This window comes from Pungitius pungitius, chromosome 1 (assembly GCF_949316345.1).
Source record: "Pungitius pungitius chromosome 1, fPunPun2.1, whole genome shotgun sequence".
Lineage (NCBI taxonomy): Eukaryota > Metazoa > Chordata > Actinopteri > Perciformes > Gasterosteidae > Pungitius > Pungitius pungitius.
In genome coordinates this window covers 22494137-22510333 of record NC_084900.1, presented here as the reverse complement: position 1 = coordinate 22510333, position 16197 = coordinate 22494137, and the positions used below count along the sequence as shown (strand labels likewise).

The 16197-nt window shown below is 48.7% G+C and overlaps 1 protein-coding gene across 2 annotated transcripts; it reads right to left on the bottom strand.

Moving 5' to 3' along the window:
• Nucleotides 1-385: 385 nt before the first annotated feature.
• wu:fa11c10 (protein FAM110B) lies at nt 386-15993 on the bottom strand. Of its 2 annotated transcripts, none has more exons than XM_037480711.2 (3): nt 15659-15993; nt 3415-3846; nt 386-3199 (listed from the first exon to the last, which is right to left on the bottom strand). In XM_037480711.2, exon 3 carries the CDS (start codon nt 3187-3189, stop codon nt 1783-1785), a length of 1407 nt encoding a protein of 468 aa, XP_037336608.2. In that variant the 5' UTR covers nt 3190-3199; nt 3415-3846; nt 15659-15993; the 3' UTR covers nt 386-1782. The 2 variants fall into 2 exon arrangements, with proteins under 2 accessions (XP_037336608.2, XP_037336607.2); XM_037480710.2 differs by lacking the exon at nt 15659-15993 and adding an exon at nt 8815-8960.
• Nucleotides 15994-16197: the final 204 nt, after the last annotated feature.

The following is a 16197-nucleotide window of genomic DNA, read 5'->3' as shown; positions in this document are numbered from 1 at the left end:
CTAAATGTTGGAGTGAGAACCTTGATGTTTACCAGGCTAATGGTGGTTGGAAACATGAACTCTGAAGTGGCATCATGGGAAATGTCAGACCAGACGTAACTAAACGTGAAGGAGCTACAAACTAGTCAGCATCAAATAAAATAATGATCTGCAAAGAGCCGCGCAGCGTGACCTGTGACCTTCTAGGCCCAGACGAGGTCAAACCGCTCTCTCCACCCACGGGTGTTCCTCTAATCCTCCTTCACCTGAACTCACAGCGCTGTTTAATTGAGCAGTGCTTCTCTTTTATGAGGAGAAAGAGGTCTGACACCGGGTTAGGGAGGTGCTGGGGGAGCGATTTGAGGGGGTGGGGGGGGGGGCGAAATCACAGCCAGCTGCCATAAGAGTTGTTATAGCGACTTTATGAGGAGTACTTAACAAGAACCAGAGATTTGGGTTTTTAGACAACTCCAAAGACCAGAGAACAATGAGAGAAAAAAAAAACAACAAGTTTAACAATTGTTTTGTTTTTATTCATGGGTAAGAAATACACCAATGTAAATCATTTGGATCCCTCACTTGAAGATTCTTTGGGCATCGACAGCCCCCTGTGAGCACTACGAGGAGGACGCTCCCGCTCCATGTGCTGATACGTTAAAAAGGGGGAAGTAGACACAGGAGGGACTTCCTCCCTCGCTCCCACTTTGACGAACAGGAAGTGGAATAAATACACGATGGCGTTGCTTTCTTTGACCTGCTTCGGTATCTGTGTGGTTTTAAAAAGTGACCCTGTATGTCCCTACACTATATTTGTGGTAGATGTGATCAGATTGCACTTCGGATCGGAGATTGAATTCTGTACATCAAGTTGTCCAATATTAAAAAATACATTAAGTTAAGATTTTCCAAATAAATATTGGTCCATATATTTGTTTGTATGGCAAGTGCATCTTCCTGAGACACTTTCGGAGTCGTGATAGAATCTTTTTTTCCCCTTCTCTTCTCCCTGCCTTTTGATTTTCTCTCCACTTTCACGCTGCATTTACTTCCAAAGCATCCTCACACATGCTGAGACATACGTCGTAAACAGGTTTTTGTCTGCTCTGCATCAGTGCAGCATAATGTAGGTTGTGAGACCACGTGTGTGTCTCTCTCACACACACACACACACACACACACACACACACACACACACACACACACACACACACACACACACACACACACACACACACACACACACACACACACACACACACACACACACACACACGATTGTCGGCGTGAAAGCTTTGCGCTTTGTCCGCCCGACGAAAACCTTAAAATGAATGTGTACAAAACGCTTCACTCGCATGCTGACAGAAATGTGTATAATAACAGTCTTACAGCCCAAAGTTGTCTTTTTTTCTTTTTTTTTTTACGGAAGCTTTTTGTAAATGAAGTTTCACAGTATCAACATGGTTCTCTTCCTCCAGCAGTTTGCAGGAGAGTTCCACTGGCTTTGTGACACACACACACACACAGTACCGAAACATGAGGAACCACAAACAAAATGTTCCTCTGCCTTCAGTCTATTATTGCTTTCGTATACAGGATCAAGTGAAGAAAGGAGGACGTATGGTCCGTTTAGTCCTGCAGGGAAGCAGTCCTGACTTGCAGCCCCCAAAAACAATCACTGATGTGTGACTCCGAGAACAAGCGTCACCCCGGGAATATTTCTTGAACGTGACATAAAGGCAGCCAAAGGGGCGCTCCTCCCTTCTTCAGACACGAGCGCAGCACACGCCAAAGGTCGTGGTTAGTCTACACGTTCGACACGCCGCTGTTCGTGTCCCGTGCCTGGCGGATGCCGTACAGCCACTTGATGACCCGAGCGTTCCTCTCGATGACGGATATGCCGTAGGGGACCCGTTCGTTGGCCCGGGCGGCCCCGTCGTCTTCCTGCTCTCCGGCCCTCGGCCGGCCCTCGTCGCCGTCTTCGTCCCCGCCCTCGGAGCTGGGCGTGCTGACGCTGCGCAGCTTGGAGACAGACACAATGTCAGAGTTGGCCCTTGTGAAGCGCTCCACTCCCCCCATGCCCTCCACCTCCCCCGGGTCCAGCCCGCAGTAGTTGAAGAAGCGCTCCAGGTCGGCGGTGGCGCGCGAGTAACGGTCGCTCAGGTCCGACTTGGAGCGGTGCAGCGCCGGGTGCTTGCGGGCGGAGCCCTTGGAGCTGGCGTTTGATATGCGGGTGAACGCGGGGGAGGCCGGCGGGATCATGCTGGTTCGGCCCAGCATGGGGCTGGGGGGCAGGTAGACTGGAGGGCAGGGCAGGGCTTTGGGAGGGGTGAGGAGCTGGTTCTGCGAGGCCGCGGGGGGTGGCGGGGGCGGGCCCTGGGGGTGTGCGACCTGGCCCTGGGCAGTCTGTCTGGGCCGGAGTTGGGGCTGCAGCAGGACCCTCTGAGGCTTCCTCATCGCAGCCAGAGGCCGAACGTCCACCCTGCGCACCGTCACCGAGTTCGGGGAGATGTGGGGAGCTGGCGCCCCAACGCGGGGCGCTCGCGCGGGAACAGGGGGCGGGCGGCGGGCGGGCTCTGCCGCGGGGGTCCGGAGGTTGTTGTTGAGTGGAGAGGAAGTGCAGGAGGAGGTGGACGACGAGTTGACGGTGCCGTGATTCAGCGGCTTGAGGTTGTTGAGCAGCCGGTTGCTCCTCTCTTGCTCTGCAGACAGGCTACTGCCGATGCTCTTGGCCCCCGATGAGGGGGACGAAGAGGAGGGGGAGGTGGAGGAAGAGGACTGGGAGCAGGGCATTGGGCCAACGCATACATCATTGATAAGATTGTTCAGAATATCCAAGTTAAGAGCAGGTCCTCGCCTCCACCCCAGTCCGTCCCTCCCTCCCCCGTTCTCCACATCGGCCGGGCAGCGGACAACTTTGCGGGCGGGGGGAGTGCTTGTCTGGCACTGCGGCAGCATCCCCGGGGGAACCAGGGGCTTGCGGATGACGGGTGCTTTGATGGGGGCCTGGCGGGTGAGGGCCACCTGCTGGCTCTTCACGTACTTGGCCTTGTCGGCCTCCAGGCGCTCCACGGCGCTCAGCTTGCGGGCGCCCGGCTCGGCCTGCCGGCGGAAGTAGTCGGGGCCCTTGTGGAGTATCCTGAAGGGCATGGAGGAGGTGAAGGGGCCCCCGGCCAGGCGACCGTCTGATGGCCGCAGGGTCTCCACCGGCATCCTTGAGGAACTGGCGGAAGGACGGAAAAACATTCTCCATCAGTCAAAAGGTTATTAGAACGAAAAAAAGAACAAAAACCAGTTTACAGCTGCACACAAGTTAGACTACAGACAAACAGGGGGGGGGGCTCCCAAATGTCCTCCCTATGCTCAAGAATAGAGGTCTTTTGTAACCTCTCTTTTCTTCCCACTTTCCTCCCCACCTCCCCCCTTAAACTTCCTTACCGGTCGCTGTGCTGCGGCTCCCACTTCTCTCCGTATCTTCCTCCTTTTCTTCCCTGACGCCCCCCTCTTGCTCTTTTATCCTTCCTCTCCACCAAGTCCACTCAGTGAAAGGCTACTTCTGGGACGGGGTCAGTCGGGGGCAAATTCCACATCAGGTCCGGGCCAGACCACCTCTATTAAGCTCGCCGGTGACCCGGAAGGAGGGGCGGGAGGGGGTTTCAGTAGCAGATCGGGGGTCACCGGTCAGCCACAGTCGAGTCAATGGGGAACTCTTTAATCCGAAATGGGGGTCCGGGCAGATGAGCCGGCAACGCGACAGCCTTGCAGCTCACAATCTCTGAGCGGCTCGAGTGTCAAACCCTTCCAGCTGGCCACTGACACGGGGGGGGGGGGAGAATCTGTCCCGCTGCTCAGATGGAGGGCTCCACGGTCCTGGAGAGGGTTAAAAAGAGTCTCAGTTATCCACCCGGCTGTCCTGAACAAAAGCATCCACACAGATATGTATGTACACACACACACACACACACACACACACGGAGTGTTCTCCGGCTGACGGGGGGACTCTCTTCAACACTGAAGTGGAGCAGACGGGACAAGCTTTAATACAGAGTCTGGCTCCTCCCAGCCGCCCAATCACACGACAGGCTGAGAGCCTCGGTGGGCCAGGGGGAGGTGGGAGGTACGCTTGCATTGGTCCTCCTCCTAAGGGTTTTGACCAATTGGACCCACCGCTCCCCTCCCCTCGGAGCACAACAAAACACAGAGGCAGGGTTTTCATTCAAATGAAAATTCTTTGAAAGGGAGAAAGGGGGGAGAGGGAAAGGGAGAGAGGGGAGAACAACGGGCAAAAACAGCTGCAATCTTATGCTCAGCGGGGTGCAACGAAAACACCGAAAGCCGGCGCAACTGTTCCTCTGCTTGAGCGCTTTGTCTGTCCCCCCCCCCCTGTCCTCTGCACGGACGAAGACAACGTGTGGGACAGACGCACGGTAAACAATGGACTCATTCCAAGTGTGAGCAAATCTGCATTTCCACCTTTAACTGGTGCTTGTGACACACACACACTTCTCTTTCTGAGTTTTAGGAATTCAGAACAATGTCATTTTTGCCTTTTGGCTCAAACTTCCCCAAAAAAAACAATGGTGTAGAACCCCCTCCCCCTCCACCCTCAACCCTGCTCATCCCTCCCAGGCTGCTTTGTGTCCTTTACAGTGTTTCACTGTGACGTTACATCACACCCCGTTTCCCTCCTCCTCACCTCCAACATATCTATTGCACATTTTTAATTAGTCTTTTTATAGCCGTCTTCAACACGTGACCCTGTTTTCCCCCCCCCCCCATCCCCCTTCTCATCACTGAACAGCAGAGAGAAAGAGACCAGCGGCAGAGAGAAAGAGCAAAAGTGATCATGACAGCTTATGTTTGGAGAGACACACACAAACAGACACACATTTGTTCTCAGGAACTGCAAGAGCTTGAAGACTCACAGATGTGCACAAACAGTCACACACTCTCTGCTTTCATCTCCACTGTTTGACGAACCAAAATAGTAGCGCTTAAATTACAAACACATTTGCATCACACAAAATAATGATTCACAAACATTCAGCGCAAAAGCCTCTTCGGGAAAACCTTCAGAAGATCAAAAAAAATGAGCACAATGGAGAAAGTGATCGGAGAGAGAGATAACCTCTTCTAGGCAAAGAAAGCTGGGATTGTGCACTTAGTTTTAGTTGCAAAGACAGAACCCCAAGAGACGTGCAGAAGACGATGATGATGACGACATCATCAAAGTCTCCGTGATCCTCAGACTGCCGCACACACACACGACGTGTGTGTGTGTGTCTGTATCTGTCAGTTAAGAATAACTTCCAAGGGGAAACAAAACGTCAGTCTTGCTTTCCCAACTTTCCATCTATGTTCTGTACTGCAGTTAACAGCTGACGTCGGTAAAAAAGAAGGAAAAAAGAGGAATTATGTTTCTGTCCCACGATGGAAACTTGCTCGGTTCGATCCTCACATGCTAACCACGGCGTTGTTTTGAATCCGACTGCCGCTTTACGCTCGGGTTTCCAACCGCAAAATATTGCTGAGTGAGGAAACATTGTTTTGGGGGTTTGTCTGCTGTTTGGGACCAAGAGAGGTTTGGTGTCATAGTGGGTCAGCGAGTGGCTGATACCTTAGAAAGAACACAGGGATCAACGCGTACTATCTCTGGATCTCTGTGACCCGAGGGGCCGCAGACGGGAGGGGGGGGGCAGAGGGACCTCCAGCTGAAAGGAAAGGATGACGGTGTTTTCCACCACAGCTGAATATACGGGCAACTACCTCCCGAGCTGCTTGAGACTAATTACAGGAGAGCCCATGACTGGGAGCGATTTGACTCGCCAATCATCAGAGGTTTGGTCCAGCTTTCAATACGCTGAAAGGGATTCACTAGTTTCTGAACAAGAGAGAGAGAGAGAGAGAGATGTGGTGGGTTAGTCAGAGGGTTCATCCCAGGAAGCAGTGATGCATTTCACAGCCGGAAATCCTTTGGAGTGTTTGCCGGTGACCGAGTGACCAGCAGGTCGACGCCACTTCACCAGGACCGGGGCCCGTCTGTTCCTGGGCTGCTGGACCACGAGGCCTGTGCACAATGCACTGGCAAGAGGAACCACACACTGGCGTATGACCTTACCCTGACTCAATCTAACTACTGCTTATAAACAACAATAGCGTTTTTCAGATCCATGACACCAACTATGACCACATACATGGGTCACAAAGAATGATTACGTAACCGTACAAATGATAGAAAATGGAAAAGCGTTTTTTTTTTTAAAAACAAATAATGGTGCGCTTTTCCTGGAGTATATCATCATGACATCCATATGCTAACTAAATATTATAGATTATGCAGGTATATGCAGTAAATACAGAGATAGAGAGGTCACGTGTCAGCTACAGACATGTTCATGGCAGCGATTCAGTCTTAAGGACAAATAGTTCTAACAACGCTGTAGTCATGCTTGAAGTCAATTGCTAACATTAGCACACTAACTTAGCAGAGAACATTATCATCAAGTCAAGGGAAGTTAATATAACAAAAATGTCACACAAACAAAGTTATTGAACCATGTGTTGTCTTGGCTTCAGGAGCAGTGGAGTGCATCGCAGAGACAGGAAATAGAGGAAGTTGAGACGGGAGGACCGTTGTATAACCGTCCCACGACGTGATGAACACTAATCCCACTGCAGGCTAAATGAGCTCAGTTAACCATCTTCCCTGTATCTTCTGGATGAATGAAAACTCAATACAAAAAAACCTGGGTACTAAAAGGTCGAACATAAGCCCTGGCCCATCACGACGCTGGGACACCCCAGATTCAGTTTGTGAGTCAATGAAAGGCTTAAAGGGGCAGAGTTCAAAAGGTTATCGGTCATGTGTCCTGCAGGCTGATTTAGGGCATCTCCAGAGACCGCTAATGAAGATGGAGAGGCGAGCACCGCAAGATGCAACCATTACTGCCCGGGCCTCCGCACACAGAGCCGTGCAGCTAGCGGCGCTGCTCATTTCCTACTGAAGACAGCACAGCTGGGTAGAGACATGCATGACTGAAGCGGTTATGAAACACTTCTACGCACCGAGGTCTAGACAACCACTGGACCATAAGCACACAGTTTTTACAGCATCTTTGTGCGGCCCTGTTGCTGTACCCTTGACCCCGAAACCCCCCCCTCCTACCTCTACCCATCACCGTCTGTTTCCTGAGGTCACATGCGCAAACACATCCATGCACAAGTACACCCGTGGGTGGGGAGAGGAGGGGTCCAATCAGATCCTGTCATAAGCTGTGCATCCACAGATGTCAACATCCTCATTTCTGTGTGTGTGTGTGTGTGTGTCTGTCTCAGGAAGAGAGTTGTGACCGACTCGGTAATCAATGGAGAGCAGGTGGCTAAGTCTTCCCTTAGGGAAACTTCACTTGCCAGCTAATGCAAATATATTATTAAATCACATGAAATAGACAAACTCATTCAATATGTGATATAACAAAGACGTTTTCATCTACTCTATATTAGAAAATTGTGATAGAGGAACCGTTCAAAAGTTGGTGCAGCAAGGTGGACGAAGTTATACGGTGTTCAGTCTTCTTTCCAGAATCATACCAACGTTTTGAGGTACATCCTGAATGACGGAAGGCAGCAAGAAAAGGTCACTTAAGGTTGTTGTAGTTGAGATATTTTGAATGATAAGATGTGTGATTATTTTTCCTCCCTGCACCGGTAACGAGTGAGGTTTACAAAGCCCGTAGGCATTCTGGCATTACTGAGCCCCGAGAGAGGGAAAGGAATCTTCTGCCGATTATGGAAACTGCAAAGATATCCCTCAAACCGATCCTCATGTGGGAGAATGTAATTGCTGGTGTGAGTGTTTGGATCACTGGCCTGAAGCTGGGTAACATGCACAAATGACACAGATACGTGTGCAGACTCAAATGCACACAAAAGAAATGACATGCCACCTGCATTAAAAAGATACCAAAGAGGTGAATACCTTCACAGTCACATGCACCCACAGAGCATAACACCATGCTGCAATGGTGACTGAAGGCAAACAACCCCCACCTCACCTCAACGTGGTGATGAACACATTCCAGAGACGCACAGGCCTGTACGCAATCACATACTGCTGTCCAAGGTCCCACACACACACGCGCGCACACACACACACACGCAGTCGCATCAATAGCGAGGCCTCACCGGTGGCTTGAATGCAGGGAGTGTTTCACTTGTGTGCCCTGACAATTACACACACTCACAAGTACCAACACACTGGACAAACTGAACTCTTCCTGCGCCTGTTATAATCTCAGATTAGCTCAACAGAGAGAGGTACGGCAACAAAGAGTGGTTATGGTACAGTATTAGACAACAGTCTGCTGTAGTAACACATATACACACAAACCAGGAAAGGGAACACAACAAATTCCTCCATATTTATAACATCCCAGAAGTATAGCTGTAGTTGTATCGCTATAGTATTGATACCTGAACTTGCAACGCTCCCGTTAGCTGCTTGAAATGAGACATCCACGTGAAAGTGGTTGGAGGTAGGACACATTCACTATGCTGTTTCTCACGCCGTTACAACTGAGGGGGGGGGGGGGGGGGGGGGGGGGGGGCAGACGGAATGAAAACAGTCCAACGGCTGAAGCTGCCAAATGTTTTAAATCAAGAACAATATTTTTGGATTTGGGCATTCCACCTCCGGGACGAGCAAGGCGAGACCGATGGCTGTTTGTATCCTAATACAGCATTTCCATTGCGATGTTGCGGTTTCCAAAGTAAACATGCCACAAAGGGCTTAACTCATTAATGACACATTAACATGAACAGGAGGTAAAGATTACTTACATGATGTATACGAGTCACGCAGGGAGACCAGAGAGCCGAATCACAGGTTCAGAGCCGGTGCTCCTGTGCGTCTGCCAGCCAAACCAGCACTAACCTGAGCTCTGTTGGCTCCTCTGCTCATATGCTTTCCTCCTCCTGCTGCTGCTGCCGGGGACGACTCCGCCCCCCCGCTGGAGAAGCGGGAAGAGAGAGCACGACGTTCCCCCCCCCCCCCTCGTTGTCACGTGATGTTCCCGACACTTTCTCATTACCCTGTCACTCTTCCCAAGTGCCATTTCCACCAGTGGATATAGCAGCGGCCCCCGTAATGCAGGAAACCACACGGAGGGGGTGGTGGTACAGGAAGAGGGGTAAAGTGTCAACAGCGATCACCATGGCGAAAACAATTCACTTTAGAGCCAAGAAGTATATTGTTATTGCTCTTTTTTTTTTAAACCTGCTTATGTCTCTACACAACAAAACAAAATGCATCTTTCCTGCCAACATATTTGGACTAGTCTGCACTTGAGCAGATGGATCACTTCAGCTGCATTGATTTATCTGTTAATCAATAGGTTGACTGACTCACAAAGATTGCAGCCATATATTACAGAGAAATTGTCACTTAGTTTATTCAGACATGTATATTATGGAGTCTATGTTAGAGGGGCATACCACATAGCCCCCTGAATCTTAAGAAGTCCTCTCATCACGGTCTTCAGACACCTGCAGATCAGTCGAGGTTTGACCGAACTTTGGTCATGTGACTACTGATCTCAGTTGCGCTGAGGAGCACAGGATCGAATGTTACTTCACAGCATCTGCATAACGCTCTATTGGGGAAAGATTTTAAATGAGACAGGTAGTAAAATGTTTTTGATGAATTATCACATTTGTAAGCTTAAATTGGGCTGGCTTTTTCTGAACCAGTCGTTACACAATGTGTTCAAAGACTGGCAGAGAGAGGAAAAGCGGACGATGTCTTTACAGAAGAGTTCTTATTCTCGTTTGGCCCAGGCGTTTGTGCTGGGAGACTGGTTGCTGCTGGAGTCCAAGGAGCTTCCAGTAAGCTGGCGACTAAGACATATTTCCTTAGAAAATATTTATGGCAGTGGATGAAAGCAGATAAACTCCTAAACATTAATTGACTGCGTTGTGTTGGATTTACCGTATTACTGCGGCCCAGCATCCAAAAAAAACACAGACTTCCTCTAGTTATTCCAGATAATATTAGCCTTTCCTGTCCAATAGATTCATCAGAGATAATAAACAATGTATTCTAGTAAATGAGAAAGTCAGGGACGGGAAGTGGGATAACATACGGTATGGTGGATGAAAGAAAAGGATAATGATTATGAAGGGGGCGGAGCCAGGGATATCCTGTCATTAGGGCCTTCCAAAAAGGGGTTCAGGAGCAGCTTCAACTACTGGAATACCTCCAGAGTATTCCTGCCTCGTCGCACATAAATTAATACAGAGCAATTGCACTTGTTTCCATTCAAGTGTTTTTTTTTCCACTTCCTGCACACCGTGACTTGCTCTTCACAGTCCAAACAGACACACAGAGGTGCTTATTTAAAGGAGTCAGCAGGGCGGGGTGCAGACCCACCTCCCTGTGGTGCACGCACACAGACGCACACTAAATACATGTATACAATCTGTCACCACACACACACCAACTCCCTTTTCGTAGAAGGAAAAAGCCATCTATGAAGTCCAAAAAAAAAAAAAAATGGGACGGGACAATAAACCTTTCAGCTGGGTCAACAAATTCCAACACCTTCTCCACCTCTGTGTTAACACATCAATCACACGGCCTCCTCCTCCCTGCCTTTATCCCTTCCTTACATGGATCGGGGAGATAATCACACATTCATCATCTCATGTGTCTATTCTGCTCTTTGGCAGAACATTTACTTTTCTCCACAGAGATGGATTTCCTCCCTCTTTACTGCTTCACCTCGATTCTGGCTTCATAATTCTTACCTTCGTCCTCTCTCACGTCCAACTCTTACATCCATTGAAAGCAACGCAATATTCTGGCGCAGGGAACCATTTGTGACACGATACCCTGTTGTGTGGTAAAGCACCTCCATGAGAACACACACCGTCGCTCCGAGACACGAAGGAGGAAGGCGGATTAAGAGTATTAGTGAGAATGTGTGGTGCCTTCTCATTTGGCCAAATACTCTGATCCATGATGCACTAACAAGCTCACTTACCCACATAACGACGAGAGCCGTATATTGGCACCCGCTGGATGTTAATTAAACACACGGTTAGCTCTAAGCCTGTAACTCTTCTCTCAGATTCATCATCAGGAAACCTCTTGTAATAGTGACAGTGGGAGAGGGCTATAACCCTACTGCAACTTGAGCTCCTTTCTCTCATACTAAAAATCATACGCTTGTTTACTCCCACACACACATTCCACGAATGCAGGGACAGTGCAGGCCGACATCTCACGTTACTGCTCCGATCACACCAGTGGCATGCCCGAGCAGGCCGGTCCCCATCGCCCTGCAACATCCAGCTGGTGGAGAAAGATATTAAACTGAGAAGAAGGATCAAGAGACTTCTTTGTAATGGCGGCCGGACTGCGGAAGCGTCGGCTCACATTTCCAATTCATTGTCTTGAATTTGCCCAGGATCAGTTTGCGACTGGTAACAAACGGCGGTTGAAATTCAAATTGCAAGAGGGACTTCTTATCGGGCCCTGTGGACGTGCAACGGGTGTTGACTTTCACATCCTCATACGGGCTGCAAACAGACACAAGCAAATATTTTGGGCTTGTTTAAACAGAGTTCTTTAGGGCGCCATGTGACTGGTTTCAAAGCCCTTGACCCCTTCTTTAAATCGAATGCAGCAGATAAACGAAGCAGAGAGCTCGGCAGCAGACTGCGTTCTATGTAAATACGATGAATCTCTCTGTGCCCCCGAAGAAAACTAGATAACCTCTTCACTAGATGGACATGTCCCCCCCCCCCCCCCCCAAAACTACCACCTGGCACACAAAGATACAACGTCTTATGCAGAGCAAAACAAGATTAGGGTCATGTGCGTAGTATACAATGCGTTGTGGCCAGTTGAGATTTCAACGTACACCATGTCTGCTCTCCCCAAAAAACTCATCTCCTCTGCAGCAGAGCGGCCCTACAGTCAGCTGGTATTGCACGTCCAGTTGCGGGACTCACTGGAGATAGCTTCAAGGTACCATTTAGTCCCTCAATAGGGGTTCTTTGTTAGGACTTCATCAATACATCAACACAATAAATCACAGAGCTGGACCAAGGGAATGGAAATTCATTCCTGCCACACATGACCGAGAGTGCAAATGTTCAAGGGAGGTGCAATGAATGCAGCCGGCGTGCTAAATATTATCAAACATAATATTAATGACACTTGGCAGATAGATAAATGTCTAAGAGCATTGTCTCGCCTGTAAAGTGTGTGTCACGTTAAAACATGGTCTATTGAAACTTGCAACAGAATATTTTCGACCCCTGCGAGTCTCTTGTGGTGAACACGTGAGCCGTGTGGTCCGTGCAGCGAGCCTGCCGCTACCTGAAGACAGCATACTAGAGGTGATCCTGATGTGACACAACAACGCAGGCTCGCTGAAAGCTGTTTGTTTGAGCTCTCTGGTTAGTAGGTCATTGGGTCCAGTGTGATGGGGGGCAGGGTTAACAATGGTTGCTAAATGACGACCTCCAAACAGCCACGGGGACTGAGGACGGGCAAAGAGACGTGGACACACAAAAAGTCACTAAACCAGATACTGTGTGTATGCAGGCATCGTTGATTCAGGCTGAGCCGCCTGCTTCCTAGTTATGAGTAATGACTCAATCTGTGCGTGCGGGCGTCTTGAAGCGGCAACACCTCATGCCCTCCTACATTCAACAGAGTAAGCAGATCAGTGGAAGACTGATTTACTCCAGCCGCCCCTTAGAACATTCAGCTCATGGAGGGGGCCAGTCATGACAACTGCGTTAAAGAAAAAACAACAAAGGGCTTTACGGGACTCTTGCATCACGCATGCTCCTTCTCTCAGCGGCGCCTCTCGTCGAGCTGGACGTCGGTCGCCGGTGCAACGACGCATAAGTCTTGAGCTGCTGACCTCCACAGTTTGGTACAGTCACAGACACAGCAGGAGTCACACTGACCTCATTCCTCAGGGGAAGACCGGCCCAAAGCGAGAGCACCAAAGGACCAATGACAGACGGGAGCTCCAGTCACGTGCCTCCTGCTGTCTAGGATATTTAGGCCAGATGAAGCTTGACCTGACTTTGAAGCCTAGCAAGAGAATTCGCTGAAATCAAGTTAAAGCCCCGAGCACCAATGGAGGTGCCTCCGTGCACATCAGAGGACAGCCCAGCAGACACAGCATGAGGAAAAGAAAGTTGTTGTCCCATGTACGATTGCTCTTTTAAATGTTTCTAGCACATGCACGTTTCATTTCCTGTGAATCCCCTGTGCATGTGCATGCCATCTGACTCCAGTGCTGCACCCCTTTATAATTAACATGTTAAATACTAGGCAGCGGCACAGGACAGAGGGACAGGGAGACGGACGGGGAGACAGACAGGATACTAGAGAGAGACTGTGTTGTTTCTCTTCCTGTCAGGTTTAAATTGACGCATTTGGCAAAACAACGCAACACTTTGGCAGCAGCCAATGAGTAAGTGTGTGAACTGAAGCCTCTGAGTCACTCAAACACTTTGGGATCGGATTGTGGCACCCACTGACACAACTCCTCACCAAATCTGCCGCGTGTCACCTATCCTATCCTATACCTTTATCTGGCTCTTCATTGTGATGGTATGACGGTTTGGTCAAACAAATATGACATTTTCCAGCAAATAGCAACGTTGGTGTCACACAGAGCCGCCTGGATGAGCCGAGAGGAAATAGAGACCGTCCCCTCTGGTGTTGCGTCACAGCTGGCTGATGTAAAGTGTCCCTCCAGGGCGGGCGCATTGTTAAGCAACATCACAGCGGCTGATATCTACATCTTAGTCATTGACAGCTACAGCCACACCGCTACGACCAAAATACAGAGAAGTTAGAAACAGGAGGAACAAACGGAGAGAATGAAGAGACAAAAAGTTATTAAATACGTGATGATGATTGACTTGACCATAAATTGTCTCAAAAAATATCCGTCCCCACCAAGAGCAAAAAAAGCAGCAAATCCTCACATTTAACAAATGGGTTATGTGTGTTTAGGGATATAAACACTTTATAAATTAAGATTATCAAAATAGTTGCGATTCCTTTTAAAATTCTGATGGTCCGAGCTCTAGTTCAAGTCAACATGTCTCAAAACTGACAAAACCATTGTCTAAAAATCGTAACATTTTTAGCGATGTATTATTTCTATTATCAATTAACATAATTAGAATTAAAAGAATTACATTACTTGTATTCATCCCATTCAAATTCTGGCTTCACTTTAGAGTTATTCAGAAGTATTTAAGCATGAGTTTTAAGAATAATTTTGCCCACCAGCATTGCAGAGCTGCGGAGCCAAGCTCCTGAATTAGACAAAAGGCTGTGCTACCAGTGGAGTTGAATGAGGAACATCCTCCAAGTGTGTTACATAAGCAGAAGCCAGTCTCCTGCTCTGATACCACGGATGTTAGAGCACTAGTGGGTTGTGGTTGGTGGGCCCCTTGTCTTCAACTAAAACCCACCATAAGCTTCTTTCCAGACATCACAAACACACTCTGTGCACTCTGCTCTGAACGTTCGTTTCAATAGCATTATGCTTTTTCAATTACGATATAAGCAATCGGGTCAGTGGACTGGATGTGTTGTTTTTCCCCCCAAGATGAGCACTCACTCTGAAGGGGCCCATAACATTTTTTTAAAAAGACCCTATGCTGGCAAACAACCAGACTTCTCTACACGGCAGTCTGCACATTCCTGGCCTGGGAATGATCAAGACGGGGAATTTCAAGGTGGTTTGTTTGTTGCTCTTACACACCTCCCGGGCAGGTGTGTATGTGCGGTCTCCTTTATGTGAGGATGGCGCAGTAACTCAGCCGAATGAATTTCAATCAAAGGAGACAAGGTCCAGACAGTCATGGACAATCATTCAGATTATAAGGTGTGTGACCATAAACCTTTAAGCAAAGATGAAATAGAACATAACTTGATTCACATCATCTGGTTAAAGGCCCTGACTTTTTAGGACGACCCCGTACTCAAAGATAATGCAACCAGTCTACTAGAGAGGGCCATGTGATTCAGTCAGAGCAGCTCCATCTGGCCTCTACTCCTTCCTCTGATGAAGGGACCATTAATCATATCCGATAGTGCTCAAGTGGACTTCCTCTTTTTATGCAACAGGGGTCATGTTGTGTCACATCTTCCTTACAGCTTCCTGTGGAAACCAGCCTGATTTCCCAACATCACCTCCCCAGTGGAATACACCTTTGCAGGAGGTGGCCTGAGACAGATTAGAGATCTTCGGCGGGCTGAATGGGGAGTGATCATCTCGCTGAGGGTCGGAGTCACGAACCAGCCAGCGGAAAACAGTACCTCAGTCATGTAAATGACTATGCTGCACAACAATGGAGCACAGCTAACTATCGGGCTACCCCTGCTACGAAACGGAACCAATCTTGTAACGTTAGTTAAATTCTGTGATGTCAAAATACTCTCCTACACTGTAAACGTTACATTTCTGAGAAAATACTTCACGTTAGCGTCGACCAACTGTGAGGGGCAGCGAAATAACGCGTAATGCGTGCTTTGTTTTGCTCCGTTCATTTAGCGTCAGCTTAATAAAAAACCTTAGAGTCACGAGAAAAGTCGCCCGTTTTATTCACACCGCCACTTTCACTTCAGAGGCCTACTCACCCGTGTCCACGGCTCGTTTGGGCGGTCGGTGTATTTATCTCCGGGTGTCGTAGCAGTAACTTGTGGACACATGAACGGGTTGAATCGGCTTATCGACGTCAAATTGTGTCCACTTTCACAAAAACTTTCAATGTTGGCGCGGCTGGCACCATTAATGACCTCCAACCGACCAAAATGTAACATCTACACCTGCGCTTTGTATGCTTATGAAACAACCTTCAAATTATGTTGTTTAACTGTTGTTTAAATAATTATGTTTAACTGGCCGTTTAAAGGACTCTGAAACGCTTTGTTCCTTTTGCATTATAGTTTATTTAAAAGAGACCACCCCTTAAATCCACCTCCCTTTGGTACGGTCGGGTTTTCTTCCCATTGGTCAGCCTGGGCCATTTGCAGGTTTGGAAGACGCCGCGTGCCCGGTACCTTGGTAACCACTTCAACCCTCGCGAGACGACAATATGGTGAACGTTAAACAGCCCTTTCTGACGTCATTCTCTAGACTCTAGGGGTACAGCGCTCAGTATTATCACTGTTTGTGA